Below are 26,963 nucleotides of genomic sequence, written 5' to 3'. Positions count from 1 at the left end.
GTTCTCCTGTTGACCATAAACAATTTTATCAAATGTCAGTGCCGGACAAGGCCACTCTAGGACCCTGATATATTAAGACAAAAACAAGACCATTTCAGCAACATGAACTCAGACAAAAACAAGAACATTATTCAAAATGCAAAGATGACCTAACAGCCCCTCTCCCTCCACCTCTTGACTGGTGTGAGTGATGGCTGCTTCTTTACCAATTACAACTCTCATCTTCCTTCATTTCTCCTGCCTTGTAAATAAAATTTATGAAGTACCCAATCAGAGAATTATACCTACCTCCAGACAGTCTACAATCCAGGGCAAAGCTCTGCTTCCTTGAACCCTCCCCCCAGATAACTAACACAAGCCCGAATCCTACAGTGAATTATTTCTTACCTTCTTACTGAGACACTGCACAGCTCCCTGTGGTGTGCATTCTCCCTCACTGCCACCAGTCAGCAAGCCCAACTTTGTTCAGCTACAGGGAGGTCCATGGTAGTCATTGGCCGGGGGCTGACACTGCCTCTAGAATTATATGTGATGATGCCTGGAAAACACTTAGAAATAGGGCCTAGTCCATAGTAAACACCCAATACATGTCAGTCATGAGCATGATGTTTATTGTAAGAAATGCCCTTCCTCTTTGGACAGAGCTAAGGAGCATACGTTCGCTCTCACTAAGCAGCCCCCTTCTTTTCTAAAGTCCATGCATTCCCCGCCATCCCCTTATGTTTGCCCTGGGCACTGAAGCATTCTCTTTTTGCATTTCACAGATCTTTACACTGCAGACCTCAAACCTAGAAAAATCTGTTTTGCCCATGACATTGGAGGCTGTTGTCTGCCCTGTCTTTGGGATCCCAATGAAGGACATCCTCTCTGGGTATTTCGACAGCATAGATGGGTGGGAGGCGGGGCTAGATGAGCAGTGGACTGATGATCAGGCCTTGGCGGCCCTTTCCCACTTCCTGGCAGAGTAGGTACTTTGCACATGGAAGTTCCCTTACCCACTTGCCAGGGCTGTGCAGGCCAGAGGAGCCTGGCCAGATTCTTTATCGCAAATGTACTCGCAGCTGCATCTGTGAGGGACAGCCCCAGGGACCACAGAGTTCTTCCATGCCCACTGCTGCTAATTGCAGATAATACATTAAAAATACAGAGCCGCATCTGTTCATTGTAACATGGGTATCGAGGAATTTACATGGTTTATAATGACAGGGTGTGGGGAGAGGAAAATGCTGATTCTGTCTGGGAGCCAGAGGCACAGCTGTGGGCAAAGAGCTGGAGATGTGGTTTCTGGTGCCCATCAAACTCTCTGGGTGCTAACCAAGCCCTCCCTTTGAGACACCCAGGGATACCTCCAGGTATTTATCTGGAAATAGCAAACTACGTAGCATAACCAGTCAAGCACAAAGTGGATATCCAGATGCCCAGGAGGCCTTCTGGCCCAACTCTGGTATTTGCATAGAGTTCCTGATAGAAGGGAGACACAGGACAGAAGAAACAACATGCTTCTCATGATTCAGTTGTTCATTTTCGATCAAGCATGAACTGAGCACCTAACCTGCTCTTCAAGTTGTCTGTAAAATGGGGTGTTTAAAGTACTGCTCTCACTGAATGTTTTTCTTGAGTAAAGTAATTGCATTAAATGACTTCAAACAGTACCCAAATCATCTAACACAAGCCCAAATCCTGCATTGAATTATTTCCTACCAGGTATGATGTAGGCACTCAATAAAAGTGTGCTATTATCATTCTACTCCATGTGAAGCATTGTGTTAAATTTTAGAGCACTGGGATAAATAAGGCACGATCCCTTCCGTTCTCTACCAGTTGGGGGGACAGTTGCTATAATGTGTTGTACATTGGGACAGCATTGTATGGACTTACATAAGCTATTATGGGAACACAAAAGGGAGTTGGAGCATCAAAGACAGCTTCCTAGAGGAAGGGATACCTGACCTAAGTCCTGTAGAACAGGTTGAAGTCTACCAGACCTGAAAGGTAGGAGAGATGATCCCAGCCATGAGAAGTATGTGCAAAGGCCCTGGGGAGAGGGAGAGAGTGTAGTGTTTCTGGGGAAAATGCAGTGCAGCAGGACCTTAGGGCAGGTGCATTAGGTGTCTGTTGCTGTGTCACATATTACTCCAAAGCTTAGTGGCTTGAAACAACATTTATTAGCTCATATTTTCTGTGTGTTAGGAATGTAAGTGTGGCTTAATTGGGTTCTCTGGCTTAGGGTTTCTCATAAGGCTTCAATCAAGGTGTCCACTAGGGTGGCAGTCATCTCAAAGCTCAACTGGAGGGGAGGACATGCTTCCAAGTTTCTTCACATAATTGTTTGCTGGATTCCTCCATGCTATTGGCCAGAGATGGCCCTCAGTTCCTCTCCAAAGGGAAGCTTTCAACACAGCTGCTTCATCAGAGAGTAGAGCCAGAGAGAGAGGATAAGACAGAAGTGACAATCTTTTATAACCTGATATGAGAAGTGACATTCCATCACTTTTTCTGTATTCTATTCTTTAGAGGCAAATCACTAGGTCCAGCCCACACACAAAGGGAGGGGATTGCACCAAGGACATGAATACCAGAAGAGAAAGAACACTTAGAGTCATTTCTGAAGCTGCCTATCACAGTCTACCCTCTGGCTCTCCAATGATTTCTGTCCCTTCCACATGCAAAGTACATGTCCCTTCCACACACAAAACATAATCATTCCTTCTCAAGGTCTCTAAACATCTCCTCCCATGAGAGCACCAACTGAAAGTCCAGTATCTCATCATCTAAATCAGGTGCAGGTGTGGATGAGGCTCTTGGGTATAATTCCTTAAGTACAAGTTCTAGAATACTGTTATTACAGATTTGGTGATTTGAAAAGCTAACGAGATAAATTACCTGCCCCCTATATGCCCAACATACAATGGCAGATTAGGCATAGAGCAATGGCTATAAACACTGCTACTCAAAGGGAAGAAAATGTGAGGTACGAAGGCGTCACTGGTCCGTAACAATTTTGAAATCCAGCCAGGAAAAGACTGGAAGTTTCTTAGGTTTCAAAGTCTCAAAGAATTATCATGGGGATAATTCTCCATGACTCTTAGCTCCACCTTCTAAGCTCTTAGTTCTTCCTTCTGAGTAATCCTTCCTTTTTCATGAACGGAAACCTGTGTTTAAAGCTGACTTGTTTTCTCAGTCTGTTTCCTGCTGCGAATTTTAGGGGTCCAATGGTCTCATTTTATTTTGTTATGTCTCTGTTCGTTTCTGTCCCAGCTATGTTTCTTCTTATAGGTTTTCTCGAAAACTTTTTGGTTCTTCTATAAATTGCACTGAGATTCCCTCTATTACACAAAAGCCAAACCCACAAATTTCTTTGAGGACTAACCACTTTTCAACCTGAGCCTCTTGAAAAGATGGCCAAGGGACAGCCGTTTCGCTTCCTAGAGTCCCTATTATTTGATCTGGAGGATCTGTGAGGCCTACCCTAATCTCTTGAAAGGGCCTTTGTATGACTGAATAATACCATGATCTTTTGATCTTTCTGAGGTCTTAACCAAAGGCTCCACAGCCACACCTTTTCTTGACAGTGCTGCTCAAAAGCCATTTCTTAATTTTAGTACGTTTTGCTGACTTGGGATACTGAGAATTTTCAAAACTATCAGGTCCTGGCTCACTTTAACTTTTTTTTCTCTCTCTTCTCACATAAGCAGTAAGAAGAAATTATTTTCAGCACTTTGCCTGGACATCTCCATAGCTAAATCACTAGGTTTATTAGGTACATATTTTGCTTTCCATGTAACTGCAGACAATAGTGGCACTAAGCTTTCTACCACTACCTAACAAGGATGTCTCTCCTCCATAATACGGTTTGCATGGGTCCCCCAAATGTCATGTGCTGGAAAATTAATCCCCAATGTGGTAGTGTTGAAAGGTGGGGACTTAAAGAGGTGATTGGATTATGAGACCCCTGTCTTCATGAATGGGTTAATCCATTCATGGATTTATGGGTTATCACAGGAGTGGAACTGGTGGCTTTATAAGAACAGGAAGAGGTCAGGCATGGTGGTTCGTGCCGTAATCCCAGCAATTTGGGAGGCCAAGGTGGGTGGATCACTGGAGGTTGGGAGTTCGAGCCCAGCCTGGCCAACATGGTGAAACCCCATCTCTATGAAAAATACAAAAATTAGCCAGGTGTGGTGGCACATGCCTGTAGTCTCAGCTACTTGTGAGGCTGAGCAGGAGAATCACTTGAACCCAGGAGGTAAAGGCTGTAGTGAGCTGAGATCACGCCTCTATATTCTAGCCTGGGCAACAGAGTGAGACTCCATCTCAAAAACAAAAAAAAAAAGGAAGAAGAGAGACCTGAGCAGGCACATCAACATGCGCAGTCCTCTCTGTAGGCAGTCCTCACCAATAAGAAGGCTCTCACCAGATGCAGCCCTTTGACCTTGGACTCCTCAGCCTCTGTAACTGGTAACTGTCAGAAATAAATTTCTTTTCTTTACAAATTACCCAGCTTCAGATATTCTGTTACAGACAATAGAAAATGGACAAAGACATTCCAGTTTCCAATAATCTGTTCATCACTTCTTTTAAGCCTCCACCAGCTGTATCCTCAAAGTCCAGATTTCTATAGTGTCTTCAGTTGTCTTTGAGGCAATTGAAGATTTCTCTAACAAGCTCCTCATAATACTCCTCACCTCTGCCCACTGCCTGGTTCCAAAGCTATCTCACATTTTTAGGTATATGTCACGACACTATCCTTCTCTTGATGCCAAACTCTGTACTCATCATTTCAGTTTGTAACAAATTATCAGAAGCCTTAGTGCCATGAAACACCTATTAGTTTCTGTGGGTCAAGAATCAGGTATAGTTTAGCTGAGTCTGTGACAAGGCTACAGATAAGGTGTCCACTGGTGCTGCAGGCATCTCAAAATTCAGCAGAGGAGTGGTCCACTTCCAGGCTTACTCATGGTTATTGGCAGGGTTCAGTTCCTTGCAGGCTGTTTGACTGAGGGCCTGAGTTCCTTACTGGGTGTTGGCCAGAAGCCACCCTCCGTTCCTTGCCACATGAGCCTCTCCACAGGGCAGCTTTCAGCATGTCAGTTTGCTTCAAGTGAGACAGAAGAGCCAGAGACAACAGTCACAGCCTTTCACAGCCTAACATCAGAAGTGAAATCCTATCACTTTGGCCACCAGGTCTAGCCCACACTCAAAGGGAGGGGATTACACAGAGTATGAATTTCAGGAGTTGGGGATCACTGGGAGCCATTTCAGAAACTGCCTTCCACAGTGAGTATCAGGGACAGCACAACTAGCAAGGCCCCAGTGGCCTGATGATGCCATGTCAGACTCCCATAAGTGATGGACAACCACTGAAATATTTCACCGTTGAAGAGGAGAAATAGAAATGTCACCCAGCAGCCAGAGCAGAGAAAGCATTAGAAATGGAGCACTGGGTAGGGAGGGCTGTTGCAATGCAATTACTTTAAGGGATGGCCTCATAATGAAATGTTCATTGTGTCATCGGTGATCCAACCCAGAGACCAAGGCCAGCCTGAAGGGTCGTACCCCCTTTGGGCCTTTTGCCAAGCTGTTTCTCCTGCTTGAAACTATCTTTTTGTGTGTTGCTCTTGCCTTTTGAACCCATCCTTTAGAGACCAGGCAGGTACCCCCATTCCTAGGGCACTCCTTAGCATCAGACACCACTTATGATGATATCTCAGGCATTTCATTTAGTCCCTAGCACACCTGTGGGGCAGATACTGCTTGGTGGAAGTGTGACAGGTGGTCACATGATAGGACAAAGGGGCATCAATGCCTTTGTGACCTCATCCTGGTGACCTCACCCCATCCACAGACCTGATTTCCTATCTTAAAGGCCCAGGAACTGGACATTTTTTGCCCTCAAATAATTGATGTTTTAGTGGAGGTTGAAACCAAGATTCCTATGCTGCTATGTGGCCCAGATGCCAGTTGATTGTTTTGCAACTGATATCAACCTTCTCTGTTGGAATTTGAGGGAAACCCAATAAATAAATATACTTATTTCCCCCTCAAGTGCAGAATCAATTGACAGCTGCAAGAGAAAAACAGATGAGGATCAGCATGTCACCTTTATTACTGATGAACTGATTGGAGAGCTGTCTGAATATGCTCTGCAGCTAGGGAGATGGGGAGGGCTAACTGAGCATGGTCTGCTCCTCCTCCCAAACCCACCAGATGAGCCATGCCTCTTACGCAGACTGAATGAGGGGCTACAAGAAGGAGAATTTGTCTGTGGTCCTGGGTCCAGGAGCATCAGTATCACCTGGGAACTTTCAGAAATGCAAATTATAGATCCAACTACCAGAAATGCTAAATCAAACTTGGGGGTGAGGCCCGGCACTCTGTGTTTTAATAAGCCCTGCAGATGATTCTAACACAGGCTTAAAGCTGAGAACCACTGGCCTGTTGGGAATTGTTCCCCACAAGGCCCAGGAAGAAGTATTCCCCTGGAATATCTTGCCACTCATGCCCACCCATTTCCTCCACTTCCTAAGAAAACATATCCCAGAGAGAGGATTCACAGTTCCCACGTTTGGTTTTTAGCTTCCAGCTGCTCCAAGGAATACCAAGTGGAGGCTTCTCATTATCTCCCTTCTTTCCTAAGGAAAAAAATGCCATGGATTTAGTGTCTTCTTTCTTGCAGTCCTTTAGAGGGGCAAGGGGTTAATCCCTTCGTTGGCACTTGATAGTCTCTGAAGACTCTAGAATGATCAGCAACACAAAGTCAAAGATGGAAGCATGTGGCTCTCCACTACTGAAATCTCTCTGTGGCTCTCAGTTACACTTAGATTTCCACATAAACCCCTTGCCAAGGCCTTCACCCTTCCAACCATGTCTCGCCCATTTGTTCACACCTCCAGTCGCTCTGGCCTCCGTCTGTCCCTCTAATATGCGAAGCTCCCTTCTGCAAGGACCTTTGCACTTGCTTCCCTGTTGCTTGGAGGACTCTTCTCGCACACCTTGGCTTGTATGGCTCCTTCTTGCCCTGTAAATCCAAAACCAAATGCCAGCTCCACAGAAGACTTCTGGCCACCCATTTCAAGTGCCCTCTACCCTATACATCATCATTTATCTCATTACCCACATTTGTTTTCTAGTGAGTACTTGACACTATCAAAAACTGATCTGATATATTTATTTGTGTTGTTTGTTTGTTAAGATGAAGTCTCACTCTGTCGTCCAGGCCAGAGTGCAATCATACGATCTCGGCTCACTGCAACCTCCGCCCCCTGGGTTCAAGCAATTCTCCTGCCTCAGCCTCCTGAGTAGCTGAGATTACAGGCACATGCCACCATACCTGGCTAATTATTATATTTTTAGTAGGCATGGGGTTTCACCATGTTGATCAGGCTGGTCTTGAACTCCTGACCTCATGATCTGCCCACCTCGGCCTCCCAAAGTGCTGGGATTATAGGTGTGAGCCACTGTGCCTGGCCTATTTGTTGTTTTTTTAATTCTCTGTCTCTCCTCACCAGAATGTGAGACATGAGGGACCTTGTTGTATTCCCAGCACCAGAATAGTTGCTGTTATATTGCAGGCATAAGATTTACATAAACATCTGTTGAATTAATGAGTAAGTAAATTAATGACTACATGAACACAGGAAAAGGGTTGAGGAGAGAAGGATCAGAGTTGAGTGATTAGTCATCGAGATGGTGATGGGCCTGCGTTCCTCTTCTCAAGGACAGGAGCACCTGAGGCCAGTTGAGTGGGCCTGGAATGCTGGCACCACACCAGATTGTCTGCCTACTTTTTCTCTTACCCGTTATCTTAGGTCCAGGCTCCCCCAACTTCTCCTCCTCCTTCCCTCCCTCTCTTTCCACTGTCACTACATTATAGTCATTAGAAACCAGCAGATTCAGACCCTCCTGTTGTCTTTTTCATAAAGGACTGTTAATGGAGTTAGTTTTCAGCAGGGGAACTGCAAACTGTTGTCAACTCTGACTTGGCCACCCACATTCACATAATTAATCACACAGGAAATCAGAAAGGGGTGGCATGAGGGCTGGAGCCTAGCTGTGTTGGGGCCCTCTTCCCAGAGAGGAGTGTGGTACATCACACAGCTGCTGCCCACCTAGAGCCCACATTTCAGGTTGGAAACAAGACAACCCAACTGGAACCACTACAGGGTAATACAAGTCAGGATCTAATTAGCACTGGAGGGTAGGAGGTGGCCCTCCACCTTCAAGATATTGGTAACAAAGGAAAGGAAATTAAATGGGGAAGGTAGAGGCTGGAGATAGAAACAAGATTAAAGACAATCTCTTCTAGAATTATAAGGAAGAGGGCATTTATTGAGTAATGTATTCTCTATTGCTGTGTAACAAATTACCACAGACTTAGTGGCTTAAAACAAAATACACTCATATGGTTTAAACATTTATAGTTTTAAACTTACATTTGTACAGTTTCTGTGGGGTCAGGAGTTCAGTAACAGCTTAGCTGGGTGCATTGCTTGAGACCTTGGTCAGCCAAGGCCAAGTTCTCATCTGGTGGCTTGACTGGGGAAGGATTCACCTCCCCACTTGTGTGGCTGCTGCAGTATTAAGTTCCTTGTGGTTGGTGGACTGAGAACTTCTGTTTCTCACTGGCTGATGGTCTGAGGCCACCCTCAGCTTCTAGACATTTCCCACAGTTCCTTGTCATTCCTTGCTACATGGGCTTCTCAAACTTGACCACTTATTTCATCAAGCAGCAAGGAGAATCCCTAGAACAGTGGCTAGCAATATGTAGTATTATCATTACATAATCACAGAAGTGACATTCCATCTCCTTTGCCACATTCTATTGGTTAGAAGAAAGTCACATGTCCAGCCCACACTTAATAGGAGGGGATTATACAAGGGTATGAACACCAGGAAAGGGGGAAAGGATTATGGAACAACCACCCTAGAGTATATCAGCTACATTACCTATTAGGTTTAGGACTATGCCAAATACTTTTACATGTATTACCTCAGTTAATTGCTAAAACAGCCTGTAAGGCAGGCATTATCCTCCTTGCACAGATAAGAACATGAGGCTCAGAGGAATGAGAACTTGCCCTAAGTCCTGCCAACATTAAGATGGGGACCACCATATCATAGCATCAAGTGAACTTGTATGAGTGTACAGGCTGGAGGGCCAGCACCCTTACAGTAAGGAGCAAGGGCTCCAGGGAGGCGGGGAGGAGGCAGCAAGAGCAGGAGGGGGTTAGCTCTCCATGAGGGGTGAGACCAAGAGGAAAGGATGTGTATGGATTACATTTCCAGAATGAAGGAAGCTGAGAGCACTTATATCTGAGGATCTCTATTTTCTCAATGAAGCAGAAAATGAGGGTGTCTCCTGAGAGGGTGGAGGTTGGGCTGGAAGGGAAGCAGAGCCAAGTTGGAATAGCAGCTGTGGGGAATGGGGAACGGGAATTTTGCCAGCATGCCTACAAAGTTGTCAAGTGGAATAAGGCTGCTTCCTTCATGAAGACTGCAGCATAGGCTTGGTGGGTGGTCCCCAGTCCCTCCCCTATTACTTTCCATATTCACTTTCATCATCTTGCTTTGCAGTGCTGCAATTTACGCCCAAGTCCATCTCTCTTGTCAGAAGGAAAGTTTTTATAGGGCGGGAACTTAACAGTAGTGCGTAATGTGCCTCTCCATACCCAGCACAGGGCCAGGCACATGAAAATCCTCCGCAAATGTCCTGTTTGCTTCCAGACCCTGAATTTCTAAATCACTGTATTACCTTTCATCCCCTAAAGGCTCATGCAGTTCTAAAAGACTGTTCAAAAATATGTATTTTTACTTTTCAGCACAGTAGAGTAGAAAGTGTAGGTCCCTCTATCATGGAATAGGGGTCCTTAGAGGTGGAGTTAGGGAGGTCTGTTGCATGTATAAACTGGTGACAAAAAAAGCAGCTTTGCATTTTGGCCCAGTATTTTTGATGTCAAGAAGCCAGAAGAACCATTTCAAAATATTCCATTTCAGTCTTTATTGATTGGTATGGAATGTTGCCCACAGTATATTCTTGCCTGAAAAATCTAGTTACCACACAGACACAGGACAATCCCATTTGTGTCAAATTATAGTCAAGTAGAAAAAAAACCTAAGTCAGACCATCTCAGGGAAAAAATGCAATGTGTTGTTCATCTTCAATGAAAAGTTTCGGAGATTATTCTGATGCCACAGGGATTCTACCATCTCGGCCTCCTTCTTGGGCCCTATGAGATGGCAAATGGCTGTCCACATTCCCTGGACTGCAGTGTCCCCCAGGACTCCTTACACAGGTCCAGAGATCCACCCTGATAGGACCAACTTGGGTCACATGCCCACCACTGAGCCAATGACTGTGGCCAAGGCGATCCTGCCCTCTGATCCAGCCTTGGTCACAAAAGGGAGTCAGGGTGTTGTGAACAAGAGGAAGAGGAGTGGAGTGGATGCCACATATTATACCTCTATCCACTGAAAAACAACTGCTCTGGTCCCCAGCCCCCTGCTTTTTTTTGCTTTTTTTTTTTTTTTTTTGTAAAATCTGCCCCTTGCCTCCTCCTGATTAAGGAACACCCCTGGGGTTCACCCTGGCCCCACTGGGCATATCTAAGTGTTGCTGGAAATCCTGGGTCCCCTCAGGCCTATCTCACCTCAGATATCATATGTTTCTCCTGGGGCCTGAAGTGTGAGCTTGAACTCTAGGCCTTCTAGCCCTGGCAGCCTTCCCAGTCCTGCCACTTCTTAGCAGAGTCAGACCTCATGTTCCTGAACCTGACACTTAGTAGGGTCCTCTAACCTGGATCACCACTCAGAACCAGGGTGCTTCTACCTCCGTGACTGCTGCTACTTTACACCTGGAGACTCCCACCCAGTGGTCCAAGTCACACCTTTTGTTTACTGCTGACACTTCTCTCAAAGCTAGCCTTCCCCCCTTTCCCTCCCCTCCATTCCCCTCCTTTCTCTTCCCTCCCCCTCCTCTCCCTCTTCCTCTTCTTCCCCTCCTCTCCTTCCCTCTCCCCATCCTCTCCCTCCCCCTCCTCTCCCTTCTCTCCCCATCCTCTCCCTCCCCTCCTCTCTCTTCTCTCCCCATCCTCTCCCTCCCCCTCTTCTCCCTTCTCTCCCTCCATCCCACTCCTTCCCCCTCCCTTCCATTCTCTTCCCTTCCCCTTCTTTCCCTTCCCCTCCTCTCCCTTCCCCTCCTCTCCCTTCCTCTCCTCAGGATCAGTTTCCCTGCCCCAATCTCTCTCTACCAAGCCACTCCCTCCTCCACAAAGCGTCAGTCACAGCTACTCTAATGCCACACATGAGACCAGGAACAGGAAATATGATTGAATGGCATTTTATTTTTTCAAACTGGATCCATCAGCTCTGCCTGACTCTTTTCCCTCTGCACCGCTTTCTAGCTGACATTCGGTACTTCTTTCTGGCATTACATTGTTTCCGTTGTTTACGGTAGCGTTCAAGTTCCTCGAAGTACTTAGCTCTCAGGAGAGCCGCTCTCTGCTCATAAGGGTGCTTCTCCAGGTCTGTCGTTGCTGACCACATCTTCCCTGTGGCCTTGGCCACCTGCACCACCGACCAGCTCGGGTTCTCCCTCTTCAGCTGAGCATAGTGGTCTTGGCAGAAGAGTAGGAAGGATGATGGAGGCCGTCTGGGTGCCTGGGGATCCCGCTTTCTCCGTTTCTTCCTCTTGCCAACGTAATTCATCATTTCTTCCTGGTATCGGGCTTTGTCGAGTTTGGCCAGGGCTTCATATTTGGCCTTTTCATGCTTTGAGATGGATCTCCATTTTTCCGAACACTTTCTAGAGAACTCTTTAAAGCCAACGTAGGTATTTGGCTGCTGCTCCTTGAATTTGTTTCTGTAATTCAGCAAAAAGTGGATGTAAGAAGAGACATTTGCCTTAGGCTTTAGCTGGATTTCTTTTCCCATGTTCATAAGTTCATCTTTTTTCTGGATTCAGTAACTTGAACAGGAGAGACTGTTATCCCCACACTCCAGGAGCAATCTAGAAGGTGCTCTGCTTGCGGTGAATTTTTCTGTCTGCAAGAGCTGCAGTCAGGGCTCAGCCTTTTCAGTGGTGATGGCATTGTTGAGTCAGAGGAGGGAAACTGTGACATCATCCACAAGCCAGCCAATCCCAGCCAACACCTGTGGGCATTTGTGTACGGGTGTTCTTATTGGTTGGTTACTTGAGGGTCAATGGTTGCCTCTCATGAAAGATGATGGTTCATTCATAGAAGGCTATGAGGCAGCTATGTCCCCCAGAAATAATTTTCCTTGGCTTTCTGGAGGCAGTGGGTTTTGCTGCACTTTGGGGGCTTAAAATCCCTAGGCTGTAGTGACAGTCCATGGGGTCTGCTTTCTTCACTATACGATTGTCAGGATGCCACATCATCCCTTCCAAAGACAGGCTGAGAATAATGAACATAGGGAGGTGGATAGCTCCAGGGCTGTCATGATAAAATGTGAAGTCTTTCTGTTTGCCTTGAACAGTGGCAGCTCATGCCATACAAAGGGTTTAGTAGTAACTCTAAAAGTAATCAGGTATGACAGCTGTGACTTGGTTCCTGTCAGGACAAAGTTGTCTAATTTAAAACCTGAGCGCTTGGGCTGTGAGTTTGAACTCTTCGTTTCTCTGAAGAAATGTGAGGGGAAAGAGGGAGGAGAACCTTGAGATTTTATTAATTAACACTTGAGTCCATGAAAATGAGATGGAATTTGTAGCACATCCAGAAGCCTCCCCACTCTCGTGTGAGGGGTCCCCATTTCTTAGGTTTAGAACACAAAGCTGTAACAGCTACGCTCAAACTGGCTGGCTTCTGGCTTTTGGTCAAAGTAGTTGCAGATATTCCACTAGTCTTTTAATTGGAGGGAAGAGAAAAGATGAAAAAGTGTCATTTTTTGGGCCTTTGGACACTGCTAGGTACTTGCCTGTGTGGCATTGGGTTTAATATAACTTAATGGTTGATGATAGCCCCAAATTTATAGGACTAGAAAACCGGGTTTCATTAACATAAAAAGTAATATGTTCAAGGTTGAACAGCCACTCATGGGTGGGAGTGTGGATTTTGATTGCTGATTGCTTGACCTAAGCCTGTACTTCATCCTGCCTGCACAGAGCTGCTGCCGGGGCACTGAGGGTCCAGATGTGTGGTCTCAGCAGCTGAGCCGGACAAGGAAACTTGCCTAAGACGACCATATTTTGAATTTTTCCAGGTTCATTCCCAGGGTTCCAAGACTTCAACATTCATCTTCTGTAAAAGAAAGATGGAAACTAATAAGAGTCTCCAATCCTGAATTCTGCCCCAGCTCTGCTGCAAGGTGGTGGCCCAAGCCAGCCCCTTCCCCTGTGTGAGCTTATGATCTTTCATAAATTGAGCATTCTGGACTGGTCAGAAAAGCCCCTCCAGGGGACAAGCTGTAGTTGTGTGGCAGGATTTGGGGGCCTATAAGATATCAAGTGCCAGTCAAGGAAGTCTGGGCTAGCAGGGGGTCTGCCAAAGGAACAGATTACTCTGGGGACACTTCTCGGCCTAGGTAGCCTTTTTTCGCCTGGCTCTTTCTCTCAAGGGGCTGGAGGTCGACTCACACATTTGCTGGACATGAGCAGGACTGCCTAGAAGAATGGGACACAACTCCTTTCTGAGATCAAAAGATGGAACATGAGGAAGAACTTTAATGAAAATCCACATATTAATCAGACTCGGCTCAGGCTCAGACACACACACACACACACACACACACACACACACAGTAGCTTATCTGTGTCTCTGTTCATAACCTTCCATCCCTCTCATGATGATAAGATCCAGGAAGATTAACCCACAATAGCTATCGGGAAGCTAACAGATTTAAGAAGAAAGGGCAGTAAAAGGGAAAAGCTATGTCAATCTCCCCTAAAGTCCTTGTTTAGGGGAGCTTAGGAAAGGTAAATAAATCTGGCTTCCTAAATCAATGCTATGTGCTGGGTATCTAAGATTTGCCATTCCAGATCCCCTTTCCAGCCTTCTCCAGCCTTCTCTTTTCAGCCTTCTCTGGCCTGGGAAGCTGTTCTGTATGAGCCACATCAATGGATCCCATACTCTCTGGTTTCCATCTCACTTTGGTCAATGGGGTCCCCCCATAGGAGATCAGAGATGGAGGAAAATTAGGTCAAGGTATTTATTCTCCTGGATCCCCACCCCAGGGTCAGCTGTAGCTGGTTCTGTGTCCCTGGACTAAAGGTCACTGGTCCTCATAAGATGTTCTCTCTAAGTGACTCTCTCCTTCCAGTATAGGCCTTGCCCCCTCTCGTTATCTCCTTATGCCTAGGGTGGTAAAATCTTGACTTTTATGAGCCTCTGAGGTCTCTGCTACTTTCCCACACTCTGCCCTCACCAATTATTTTAATTTTGAGTGGCCATCTGTTTCCTGCTGGGACCCTAACCAAAGTACCATGTTTTTAGCCTTTCACCATGTAGGCATCAGTTCAATAGAGAAGAGTAATGAGCTTCTGGAGATCCAAGGGCCCGGCAGTCACATAGCCTGGAGTGGTCTGCAGAGCAAGCATGCCTACAAGGACAGTGGCATGACCAGACCACATGCCCAGGAAGAGGTGTCCAATATTCCCTAGATTATGAGATGACCTCCAGGCAGGAGCATTGGTCTAGAGGGCCAGATAGTAAATATGATAGGCTTGGTGAACCACAGGGTTTCTGTTGCAAGTACCCAGCTCTGCCACTATACCCCGAAAGTAACCATAGAACATACCTAAACCAATGAGTGTGGCTGTGTTCCAATAAAACCTTATTTTTAAAAAATAGGCTGCAAGCTGGGGGTCATAAATCTGCCAACTCGTCGTCCACAGATGTGAGTTCAGTGTTTTCAAACATCTTGATTGCAGTCTGCAATAAGAAATACATTTTACATCATGACTCATTTACATACATACATACTTAATATTTATATAATACTTAATATGAGCCAGCCTCTCTTCTAAGCACTTTATGTATATCATTCCATTCAATCCTCATAACAAGCCTATGGGAGGGCTATTTTTATCTCCATACAAGGATAAAGGTAGCAAAGCACAGAGAAGATATAGAGATAAAAATGTTCTACTTGTATGACGTACTCTTATTTTCTACTCTGTTCTAGTCACTTCTGCTTTATGTTGTTATTTAAAATGCCACCCACAGACTGACCTCATGACCCACTGATGGGTCACACTCCAAGGATGGGTTTGAAAAACACCATCCAGACAAGCTGAGAGGGAGCTTCCACCTTGGAGACTGTGAGATCCTCTTTACTTGGTGACAATAACATGAAGTGGAAAGAACGTGGCCTTTGAAGCCAGACAGATATAAGTTCAAATTCTAGCTTTACCATTTATAGCTGAGTAACTTTGGGCAAGTCTAGCTCATTACAACCATATCTCTAAGAAGTAGTGAGGTGATAATAAAGCCATGAGGATGAAACAAATTGAAATGATAGGAATAAAAACAGCTGGCACTCCCCATCTCCTACAGTGTGGGCTGGACTTAGCCACCCACTCCTATTGAATAGAACATGGAAAAGGACAAACAGTAACTTAACAGTGGGGAAATCTGGCAGACACCACTTTAACCAAGTGATCAAAGTAAGCATCATCAGTAGCGGGTCATGCTGAGATCACAGAACCCCCTTCTGTGATGCCATAATAAGAGCATCTCACCCCCATGATATTCTTCCCAAAAATCCATAGCCAAGGTCCATGAAAAACCATTAGACAAACTGAAATAAAGAACATTCTACCAAACACCTGATCAGTACCCTTCAATAATGTCAAGATCTTAAAAAAACCAAGGCAAGACTAAAAAACTAATGCAGATTGGAAGAAACCAAGAAGACAGGACAAATGCAATAAGAGATGCTAGACTGAACCCTGGGACAGAAAAAAAAGTGGGGCACTGGTGGAAATCTGGGAAGATCTGAATAAAATGTTTCATTTAGTTAATAGTACTGTACCATTGCTGATTTCTTAGTTTTTACGCATGTCCCAGGGTTATGTGAGATGCCAACATTAGGGAATCTGGGTGAAGGATATACAGGACATTTCTGTACGATCTTTGCACTCGTTTCTTATTTCAAAATAACATTTTTTGAAAAAAAAAAAATCTTCCCTGTTGATAGCAATGTGCACCCAGGGTAAAGACACCCTGCTCTTGATCCATCACCTCCAGGAATCACAGGGCCAGATTTTACCCTCAATTACAGCAGCATATGGTCTTAGCATATCTCTGTCAAAGTATCTCTCAAATTTTGGAGCATGATGGAATCACGTAAGCTTTTCAAAGCCCTCCGTACTCAGGCCACAGCAACAACAGCAAAAATACCTGGCATAGGCATGTGTTTGTCAAATGCTTTGAAACTTCCTTCATCCCCCTCCTGCCCCTTCCTCTGTGGAGTGGGACTCACTGGTTGCATTGAGCCTCTGAGCAAGGCATCTGCAAGTGGCAGAAGAATGCCTCTCCAAAGATGCCGGCGTCCTAAGCCCTGAAACCTGTGAATTTGTTCCTTACTTGGCAAAAGGGACTTTGTAGCTAAGATTACTCTAAGGATTTAGAGATAGGGAGATGATCCTGGATTATCCAGGTGGGCCTGATAGAATCACATGGCCTTTGTAAGAGGAAGGCAGGAGAGTCACAGTCAGAGGAGATGTGATGAGAGAAGCAGAGGATCAGATGTGGAGACAGATTTGAAGATGCTACACTGCTAGTATTGAAAACAAGGGAAAGAGGCCACAAGCCAAGAAATGCAGGTGGCTATTAGCAGCTAGAAAAGGCAAGAAAAGGATTCTCCCCTGGTGCCACCAGAGGGGCTCAGCCCTCCCCACACCTTGATCTTGGCCTGCTGAAACCCATTTTGGACTTCTGACCTCCAGAATTATAACACAATACATTTGTGTTCTTTAAGCCCCTAAATGTGCCATTATTTGTTAAGGCAGCAATAGGAAACTAGCACAGTATCTTTCTCCTCCAGCTTCTTGTCTGTAACTTTTCCTCTGCCATTCTTAACCCCTGCTTGTGTTAATGCAGAAGACACATTTTAAGGTGAAAGTTTTACATCACCGCATATTCGATTTGTTGAGGGAGGAGAACATGACATATTCAATCCTGCACACTCTTCTTCACTCACTTGCTGACTCATTAAGTCACTAATTCACTCATTCGCTTACCAATTAATTCACTCTTATGTTCTTTCAGTTCATTCACTCACTCATGTACTCACACACCTGTCTCAATAAATAGCTGTTGAGCTGCTGGAGCAGTGTGGCTGCTGCTTTGATGGTCAGTGATGAACAGTGTTTGAGGGATGGTTGTGTCTCAGGAAGGAGGGTGGTAATCCAGGGAATCATCTGAATTCACCTGGATCGCTACATAATAAGAAGATAGGGAGGCCAGGCCATAAGCAGTCAGTCCAAGACTCTTTGGCACTGACCTCTTGCCAGGAGCTGTTAATCAGATGTGAGCACAATATTTTAATAAATATGATGATCATACTTTGGGTACATCATCTCTGGAAGCCTGGAAGCATGAAAAGAGAGATTAATTTATCCAAGGCCACAGAGCAATAAGTGGCAGAGCCAGGCTTCGAACTCAAGCTTGTTTGACCCTTTGACTCATATGTTTAGCCTCTATGGGTAGTCTAGGATCTCCCTTGGTTGGGGCTAGGGTAAGGAAGCAACCGGGAAGGAACAAGGCCAAGAATTTCATGAGGAGGGAAGAAGAAAGGAGAAAAAGTTGTCTAAATCTCAACGTTTAAAAAGATTCAGGTGAGTCTTTTCTAATCTGGGTTGATCCTCATTCCGGATGGATCTAGTCAACTTATCTCTAGGTCACGGGATATTCCAAGTCCAGGAGGTCAACTGACCTGGATGACCTATAGAACCAGCATCTGAAGATAAGCACGGAGCCTGCATCTCCTCCCAAGGGCAGAGGCTTGCCAAAGCCAGGTGAGGTGTCAGCACCCAGACCAATGGACTAGTGGACAGGTGGGCAGGCAGTGGTCAGATGATTAGACACAGAATGGGATCAGCATGGTGGGGGGATGCCTGGCTACCTATGAAAGGATACGGGACAGACCTAGAACAAGATCAACTCTGGGTTGATACCTCACACAGTGATCTATGGACACTCCTCACAGGTCTTTAAAAACCTACTCCTTTATACCACAGAATAGGAGAGTGACCCTGATCATTCAGTCCACCTACTTCTCCTTCATCCACAGTAGACATCTTTTGTTTTGTCTGCCTAGTGCTCCTCCCTTCTTTTGAGCACATTCCTTCTTTTGGAGAATTGTCCCCAAACTAGTCATGGGGTTCTAGTGGGGGCCACCTCCTTGGCCCCAGGAATGGGCACATTCCCCAGCTAAACTAATCAGAGGCCTCTGATGGCCTTTTTCTAATTAGAATCATGGGGAGAGATCATCATCTTCTCTCTAGTGGTGAAGGTGAGAGAGTGAATCACAGAGCTACTAAGGGTGGTCATGGTCCCAGCCTCAAGCAGCCACCATTTGCAATAGAAAGAATGATGCCAGCGGGCAGACCACAACGTAGATGGGGCACAGAGAGAGAGGCTTTGTAGCATCGGAGTTCCTGGTTCTGGCCATCCCTGAGGCCAGCTACAACTCCACTCTTCCTATGGTTTAGCTACAATCCATAGCAGCCAATCATTTCTTCTGTAGGTGGATGTGATCTGGATTTCTCCTATCTGAAAGCCAAAGTATAAGGCATTAATCCAGATGGATGGCAGCAAGCAATACAAGAAGAGAGGAATTCTCCTCTCCCCCATTTTTGATGCTTTTTGGGCACATGCTATGTGCCAGGCACCTTTTATGTGCATCACCTCACTTAAACCTTTTAACAGCTCAATGAAGTGGGTGCTGTTATTATCCTTACTATATAGATGGGGAAACGAGGCCCAAAGCAGGTCAGTTACTTGCCCAAAGTGAGACAGTATGTTTAGAGCTGATGATACTTGAATCCAGGCAGTCTCCTTCTAGGGCCCATGTGCGAAGTCTCCACCCCAAATTGCTTTCTATTCAGTAAATCTTATTCCCTTTGCCTACGAATCTACCTTGCTGTACAGAGATATGGCAGGGCCAAGAATTATAGATGTCGTGTCTTGAGGCCTTAGAGGGAACTTTGTGAGCATCACTCACAATTGCACTATGAGATATAAACTGGGGAAAGAGGGGCTCAGAGAAGTGAAGGTCACATGGCCAGCAGATGATGAAGGCAGGATTAGAACTCAGCTCCATGGGACTCTAGGACCACTTGCTCGCTAGCCTTGGTGTGTGTGAGATGTTTAACCCACCCATTCTCCAGCTGTTGGGCAGCTCACTCATTCTTCTGGGCATCAGAGCTGCTGATCTCTGGCAGGGCCCACTAGCTGCCTCCTGACAAGGGAAGGAACATCCATGATGCTCAAACTGAGAGTGGCAGTTGAGTGGCAGGTACACACTGATGTGGGCAGCTCCTCAAGAAGCCATTTACAGCAGTCCCTCTGGGTGAGAAATAGTACTAATTACAAGCAGTGGAGGCTTCTGCAAGGCAAGCGGTGCCACCCTCTATGGCAGGAAGCAGGTTCCTTCTCCAAGTCATGTCTGCCAGTGACAGGTGGAAAGTGGGCAAGGCTGTGGAGGCTAGGCTGGGGTTCCCCAGAAAAAGAGGGAAGGTGATGGCCAGGTGTACTGGCTGGTCTGGGTACAACAGAGTGCCCTGTCCTTCTACCCCTGCACTGCTCTGTCACCAGAGTAGATGCAGGTGCCTCATTTCCCTGGAGAAAACTAAGCCAGGCTGCTCTGCAGTCTGCTCTGAAGGGAAGGGTTCAAGGCCCTGGTAAGATCCCACCCCCTCTTCTCAAACCCCAGCAAGTCAGGGGGGAAATAGCTCACGTTTGTGAGGCACCTACTGTATGCTAGGCACAGACTTGGTCACATTACACACATGAACACTGCTGCTCAGAGGAATCCCATTGCACAGATGAGGAAACTGAGGCTCAGAGAAGTTATGTCACATGCCTGTGTTCACACTAGGAAACAGTGGAACCCAGATTCAAATATAGCACTGTCTGGTTTCGAAGGCCTGGCTCTTAACCCTTAACCTTTTTAAACCTATTGCCTCTGTGCGGAACAAGACAGATGATGAGCCAGATAGGTGTTATCTTCACTTAGACAGATACTCGAGCCAGGAAGAAGAGGGTTGAGTAGAGTTGAGTGTGAATGTGCTGTAGTCACCACGCTCTTGAGGGCTGCACCCTGTTTCTGGGCCAAGCCTGACGGGGATAGGCTTTAACATCCTAGAGCATGGAGGCTGCCAGTCCTCGGCGCTGCCATGCCGGATCTCAGATCTAATGTGTAATAGAGACTTGGGCTGGGGACAGGGGACAGCCAGCTAAAGGCTCAGCAGCTGGTCAGAGTGGGAACTGCTCTTAGATTCTGTCCAGTCAGGATGGCTTAGGACCTGGAGGATAAATGTACAAGGTTCAGGACATCATATAAGAGTAATAAGGGCAAGTTGGGGAGGCAGCAACAGACATGGAAGAAATGATGCTAGGACACCATTTCCCAAATCTCCCCTGGGAAAGCCACGCCTGTGGAATCTTTTACTCATTAAAGTGAGTAGGCAGCCCTTCTCTCCATCCAAACCTCAAATGGGGGCCATAGGGACCTGCCTTCCTGATAGAAGTTCCATCAGCTGATTGGCCTAGCTTGGGACACATGACCACCAGGATCCAATCACCTGTAGCCTATGAGTCATATGATGTACATGGCTGCCCCTTTCAGGAGCTGTGGGTTGAGGGAAGGAGACTGGTCTTCAAAGGCTTCTAGTCCTCAGAAGAAAGTAGAACTGCCTGATTTAGACCTGGAGACAGTACAGGATAGAGTGGGCAACTCAGAAAAGCTGCTGGGGATCAAGCCTCCTCACCCAGAGCTTGGCATCGGCACCAATTCTGATCTTCAGACCCAACCCTGTTCTGTCACTTCGGCACAATGGGAAGATCCTCTCTATGGAGGCAGGAAACACCTTACCCATCAGCTCTGCCGGCTGAGCAGCTGAACTAGCAATGGAAGGAAACTGACACACCAAGCCACCCCCTAGACCTTCACAATATGCCACCACCCAATGCACAAGGCCCAGCACGTTGGTGAGGAAGCCCTCATCCCGACAACAAACACAGCCAGGCTCCCTGTCCCTCAGCACTCCCAGCCCCAGATATATGTCCTCCAGAGAGCTGTGCATCTGGAGAAAAAACATTTACCTGATGTGGTTTGTGTGGATTCCCTAGAGCTAACAATTAGCTAAGCAGGAAAGAGCTCTGATCATGTGTTGAGTTTATTGAGTTGCTTTTGGGGAAAGGGGAACATTTGCCCACATTGATTAGCAGACCCCACTGTTGCTGCTTTGGGGATAGGTCAGCATGACAAGAATCCCCAGGAAGGTACCAGCAGCTGCTAAGTGAAGCAGGTAGTGGGGCACAGCCAGGGCTGAGGAACTAGGAGTGGGGAAGCATGTCTTGACAGGAGTGGGCAGTGCCATGGGAAACCCAGGAAACCTGGGTGAAGCCCACATGGCACTGGAGGCCCTCCCTCCTATTCCCTGGCTCACCTGCTCACTGCCTCTTTCTCTGCTTTTCCCCACATGTAACCTCTGCTTTCACCAGCAGGATCTCATTCATTCATTCATTTGGCCAATCATCCCTTCTTCCACTGAGTGATATTTACTGAGCCCTTTCTTTGTGTCAGGCACTCTCCAAGGTACCAAGGAAAGGACTGTGAACAAGAAAGAAACAGCTCCTGTCTTCAGGGAGCTCATAGTTCAGCAATGCATGGTGAGACAAGCACTGTGGTAGAGAAAGTGCTGGGTGCCCAGAGGGAACAAAGGAGAAGTAAACCAGACTCAGCAACAATGACAGGTTTCCTGAGCCAGGGGCTGATACACCTGCAGGATGAGTAGGAAGTAACTAGGAAAAGAGTGGGGATGGATCAAGATTGGGAGAGAGAATTTGGCAAGAAGGTAAATTCTTAATTGTTGGGAACATTCAAAATAGATCAAAACTGACCATTTTTCAAGAATGCTGTGGTTGAGATTCCTATATCGCTGGGCATTAGACCTAGAAGACCTCTGAAGTCCTTCTCAAATCTCAGATTTTAAGATTAGCTGGTTCCCACTCTCCTGATAGCAGAGGGGATGTAATTTGATATCCCACCACTGAAAGCAAGCCACTGCTGTTTGTTCATTTATTCATTCATCCACAAAGCATGTCTAATGAAAGTGTTCTTAACCCACTCCCCTCCCTCAAAGAAGCCACTTGGACTACCCAGCACTCCCATGGCCTCAGTAGATCTTCCTGACGGGTGCCCATGGCACCCCCAGCACCTGCTGCCTACAGGCCATCTCCCACCCCCACCCTCAATGCCTGTGCACTTCTGCTCCCATCAGCTGAGTCTTGCACTTTCCGAGATTCAGATGGGTTTGTTGCCAAGTCTCTCAGTGCCAGTCATACTTGTTATTGTAATTATGTGATTTAAATTAAACATCACATAAACTGATGAAATATGAGTGTGAAAGAAAATACAGTTGCATCTATGGAAACTAAACTGAATGCTTTGGAATGATTCCACAAAGGGGAGAGTCTCTTAAAAGAATTGCTTACTAGATATTAGGTGTGAGTGAATGAGACAACTGTACCCCACTGGGTACATTACATGAGGGGAGGGGGATGGGACAAAGCATCCTTTGCACCTTGATGAGAATGGGTGTCAATGCCTGGCACGTAGCAGTTGCTCAAGAAATATTTGTTGGCTGGACAATCTGTAGCAACATTGGAAATGGTGAATGATGCATTATGGTTGTAGTTTATATAAGATAGACAACGTGGAGAACAAACTCATGATCAAAGGAAGGGCCTTAGTCCTGCATTTAACTCATTGGCAAATAAATGTATGTTTAAGTGTTGTACATTATAATTAAATGTTGAAGCTACATCTGTGTCCTTTTTTTATGATTTCCTACTTAGAAATGAAATTTTTATTTACCAACCAACTACATCATCTGTGAGGCTTCTATGGTAGGAATTAGCAAACTTTTTTTTTCTGTAAGAAGCCAGAAAATAAATATTTTGGGCTTTGCAAGCCGTCATCTTGCACAACTCCTTAACCCTGTCATTGCAATATGGAAGCAGCCACAGACAATATGTAAAAGAACGACTGGGCATGGTTGTGATCTGGTAAAACTATATTTACAAATACAGGCAGCAAGCTATAGTTTGCCAACCTCTGTTCTATGAAATGTATTTGTTCTGTGTGCCAGGCACTGTGCTGTGCACTGGAGATACTGAGACAAAAAGAAGATTTTATTCCAGCTCCCATGAAGTTTGCCTGCTAGTTGGAGAGATGGTCAACTCAAAAGATGAGTACAATTTGGTATGCCCAGGACCATGGCAGGGTCAGGTCTATTGGGGGCAGCGAGAAGGAGAGATGGAGGAAAGGAAATATTTAGTTAGGTTTATAGGATCAGGGATATTTTCCCAAGTAGCCAGGTGGGGCAACAGGAAAAGGGCATTCCAAATAGAGGGAATAGCACGTGCAAAGGCATGAAGACATGAAAGTATTAGTCACATTCCAGGTGTACAAGCCATTCTGTGTAGCTGGATCTCAAAGTGTGTGTCATTGAAGAGGAAAGACATTAAAAAACTTGGACTTTATTCTGGAGCCAGTGGGTTCAACCATTGCTGCTGGCTTTCCAGCAATGCAGGCATTTGATCAAATCTCCCCACAAAGTATGGAAGATGGAACAGAGGCAGAGGGCAAATCAGAAGCCCATCTCTGTAGTCCAGGTGAGAAACAATGAGGACATGAAATGGAGAAGACTTGGCCACGACTGGCGATAGGGGTGAAGGAGACGGGGGAGTTGAGGATGCTGCCCGGGCTAGGTGACCAGGAGGATGGTGTGGATTACGGGGAGCAGTCGCACTAAGGAGCAGGAATGACTGGGGGAAAGCTTTGATTTGTTCAGAGCATAGTAACCAATCCCAAACACTTACTAGGCAGCCAGGAATTGAATCTTTAAAGGCTGGCTCAGATCTTTCAGAGCTGTCCATACAACCACAGTGGGCAGGCACTGCTGGGAAAGAAAGTCTTGGGAGGCAGAGGGGGATCTTTTCAAAGATAAGGCCCAGCGGCTCATATTCAAAATAAACTTCCATCATTCTTAGCAAACTATCACAAGAACAGAAAACTAAACACCGCATGTTCTCACTCATAGGTGGGAACTGAACAATGAGATCACTTGGACTCGGGAAGGGGAACATCACACACTGGGGCCTATCATGGGGAGGGGGGAGGGGGGAGGGATTGCATTGGGAGTTATACCTGATGTAAATGACGAGTTGATGGGTGCTGACGAGTTGATGGGTGCAGCACACCAGCATGGCACAAGTATACATATGTAACAAACCTGCACGTTATGCACATGTACCCTAGAACTTAAGTATAATAATAATAATAAATAAATTTTAAAAAAAAACTTCCATTTGTCCCAGGCATTCACTCAGTTCCTGGAAAATATGTAACATCATGGGATTGTCTTGGGGAAAGAATTTATCTTGACATAGCAAGTCCTAGGAATTTAGCTAAAGGAAAACTGATTTTGGAAAGCATTTTGATGAGAATGGGTGTCAAGGCTGAGTCATTAAAGGTTTGCTTAAGGAATGAGAGGTGGCTTAGGTTTGGCAGAGGAGGGATCAGCCTCAAACAAGGGTCTTGGGACTATTTGCCCACCACTGACCATGACATTTTCAAAAGGGTTTCTCTGATTGTATCCTGGTGTCCTCTCCATTTATTAGGGAGGACAGCAGGTGACAGGTGGGGAGGGAAGAGGGCTTGGGAGTAGGGATGAGGTGGTGAGGACCTCCTATATTTCACATTCTCCTAGGCCAGCCTTGGGGATGGGGAAGGATGGTTTATGCTTAGTACTGGGATGCAGAAGTGCTTCAACTCTGAATCAGACCAGGGCCATGCACATAGCTTACTTAACAGTTAATGCCCACAGAAGATGCTCTGGGAGGACAGAAGCCAGATGCTATTGATGGAGGAATGGAGACTGAACAGAAAAGAAGACATTGCAGCTGAACCATAGATATTACAGGCTTTTCAGGGACTCTCTATATCTAGGGAACCACAGTGGGAGTGGCCCTCACTTGCAAGCACAGTGCCTTGTACACGAGATGTGCTTGGTGATTGCATGAATGAATGTTCTCCTGAAGATGTCAGTTTTCAGGGATGCTAAGATTTAAACCATTATCTCCTAACACTCCTCCCCCTCGACTTACAATTAGGCAGCAATTCCTTGCACAGTCACTGTTGTCATCTTGGTGGGGATCTCTCAGCTCCCCAACATCCCGACTGCACATGAGAAGCTTCTTAAGAAGAAATGCTTCCCACAAAATCGGCTCTGAGCTCTCCTTCATGAAGAGAAGGGCTCAGAGCTTTCTGCAGAGGAGCTCAAAGCCACTTTTCTATAATCAACTACATGCATTAAAGGGAGTGATTTTTTAAAAATTCTCCCCAAGCCAGATTCCATTAATGAAGCCCCATTTAACAGAAGTCAATTTACCAAAAAGAAAAAAAAATTGAATGTAATTGCTTAAATACATTTTATGTTGTACTGCAATAGCAATTTTCTGGGCGAACTTGGAATTCCCCAAGCCCCCCGTAGTGAAGTTAATGTGGACAGAAAGGTTTGAAGGGGAGAATCTCTCTTTGTGTTTCTCTCCTTTAATTATGATTCTAAAAGGGAGCAAAATTAAAGAGGATCCTGGGGGAAGTCAGGAGGGGGAGAACAGGAACAGAATGGAATTCAGCCTAAACTGTTCCACTGCCTTCCTTCATGCTTGCATGTACATGTCAGTGTAATGTAGTGGCTGAGTGCATAGGCTCTGGATGGGATGGCTGCATTTAAATCCCACCTCTGCCACTTAATAGCTGTGTGACCATGAACAAGTTTCTTTCCCTCTCTGTGCAGCCAGGTGGTGCAGTGAGAAAAGGCATAAAGAGCATCACGGGCAAAGGCAGAGAAGCACACAAGAACAATGTGTGTTCCTGAATACATGAACTCTTCTGTTTGACTGGAGAACAGTGTGTGTGTGTGTGCGCGCGTGCACGCACGCACGTGCACGCACACTCAGGGTGAAAGGCAGGCAGGCGTCAGACCAGGAAGGCTTCCCTGAGAAGGTGACATTTGTTCAAAGCCTTGGAGGAAGCAAGGGGCTGAGCCAGGTGGAGTTCTGGGAGAAGTGCCAGTGTAGCAGGCAGAGGGCATGTCAACTGCAAAGACTCTGAGGCAGGAGCAGGCCTGGCCAGTTTTGAACAGCGAGGAGACATCTGTGGCTGGGGCATAAAGGATAAAGAGAAGGAGGCAGAAAAAGTAAAGGCACAGTGGCTTTTTCAAGGCCTTGTAGGCTATAGTAAGGTCTTTTGCCCTGAGGATTAGAGCCATTGAATATTAGTTTTGTTTTGGTTTGTTTTTCACTAACTCCATTGTAATATAGTTTACATAAAATAAAATTACCATTTAATTTATTTACCTATTTATATTTTGGAGATGCTGTCCAAAATATAATAAATAGGTAAAGAAAACGGGGTCTCATTGTCTTGCCCAGGCTGGCCTCTAACTGCTAGCCTCAAGCAGTCCTCCCAACCTGGCTTCTCAAAACCCTGGGAATACAGGCATGAGCCACTGTGACTGGCTGTAAATTACCTATTTTAAATGTACAGTTCCTTGGAGCTTTGACCAATGTGTACGTCTCATCTAATCAACATCTCATTCAATATGTAAGACATTACCATCACCCCCAAATGTTCCCTTGTACTCTTTCCCAGCCAGACAATCCCCAGCCTTTATCTCTCGCCCCCACCTCTGACAACCACTAATCTGTTTTCTC

The 26,963-nt window shown here is 45.9% G+C and overlaps 2 protein-coding genes across 2 annotated transcripts in view; one reads left to right on the top strand and one right to left on the bottom strand.

The window, feature by feature from the left end:
• The window catches only part of CSMD2 (CUB and Sushi multiple domains 2), a 655,178-nt gene that overhangs the window by 303,459 nt on the left and 324,756 nt on the right, over window positions 1-26,963 (top strand). The gene's annotated exons all lie outside the window — the stretch shown is intronic.
• Window positions 11,325-15,600, bottom strand: HMGB4 (high mobility group box 4). Its single transcript, XM_025355783.1, has 2 exons — window positions 15,183-15,600; window positions 11,325-13,253 (listed from the first exon to the last, which is right to left on the bottom strand). Exon 2 carries the CDS (start codon window positions 11,932-11,934, stop codon window positions 11,359-11,361), a length of 576 nt encoding a protein of 191 aa, XP_025211568.1. The 5' UTR covers window positions 11,935-13,253; window positions 15,183-15,600; the 3' UTR covers window positions 11,325-11,358.

Source organism: Theropithecus gelada, chromosome 1 (assembly GCF_003255815.1).
Source record: "Theropithecus gelada isolate Dixy chromosome 1, Tgel_1.0, whole genome shotgun sequence".
Taxonomy (NCBI): Eukaryota; Metazoa; Chordata; class Mammalia; order Primates; family Cercopithecidae; genus Theropithecus; species Theropithecus gelada.
Note: the sequence above shows the minus strand (reverse complement) of the source record. Positions and strands in the feature narration are given on the sequence as shown.

What these genes read in the sequence shown, in the direction of transcription:
- HMGB4 (XM_025355783.1), bottom strand. Translation starts at nt 11,934, where the DNA reads ATGAACATGGGAAAAGAAATCCAGCTAAAGCCTAAGGCAAATGTCTCT.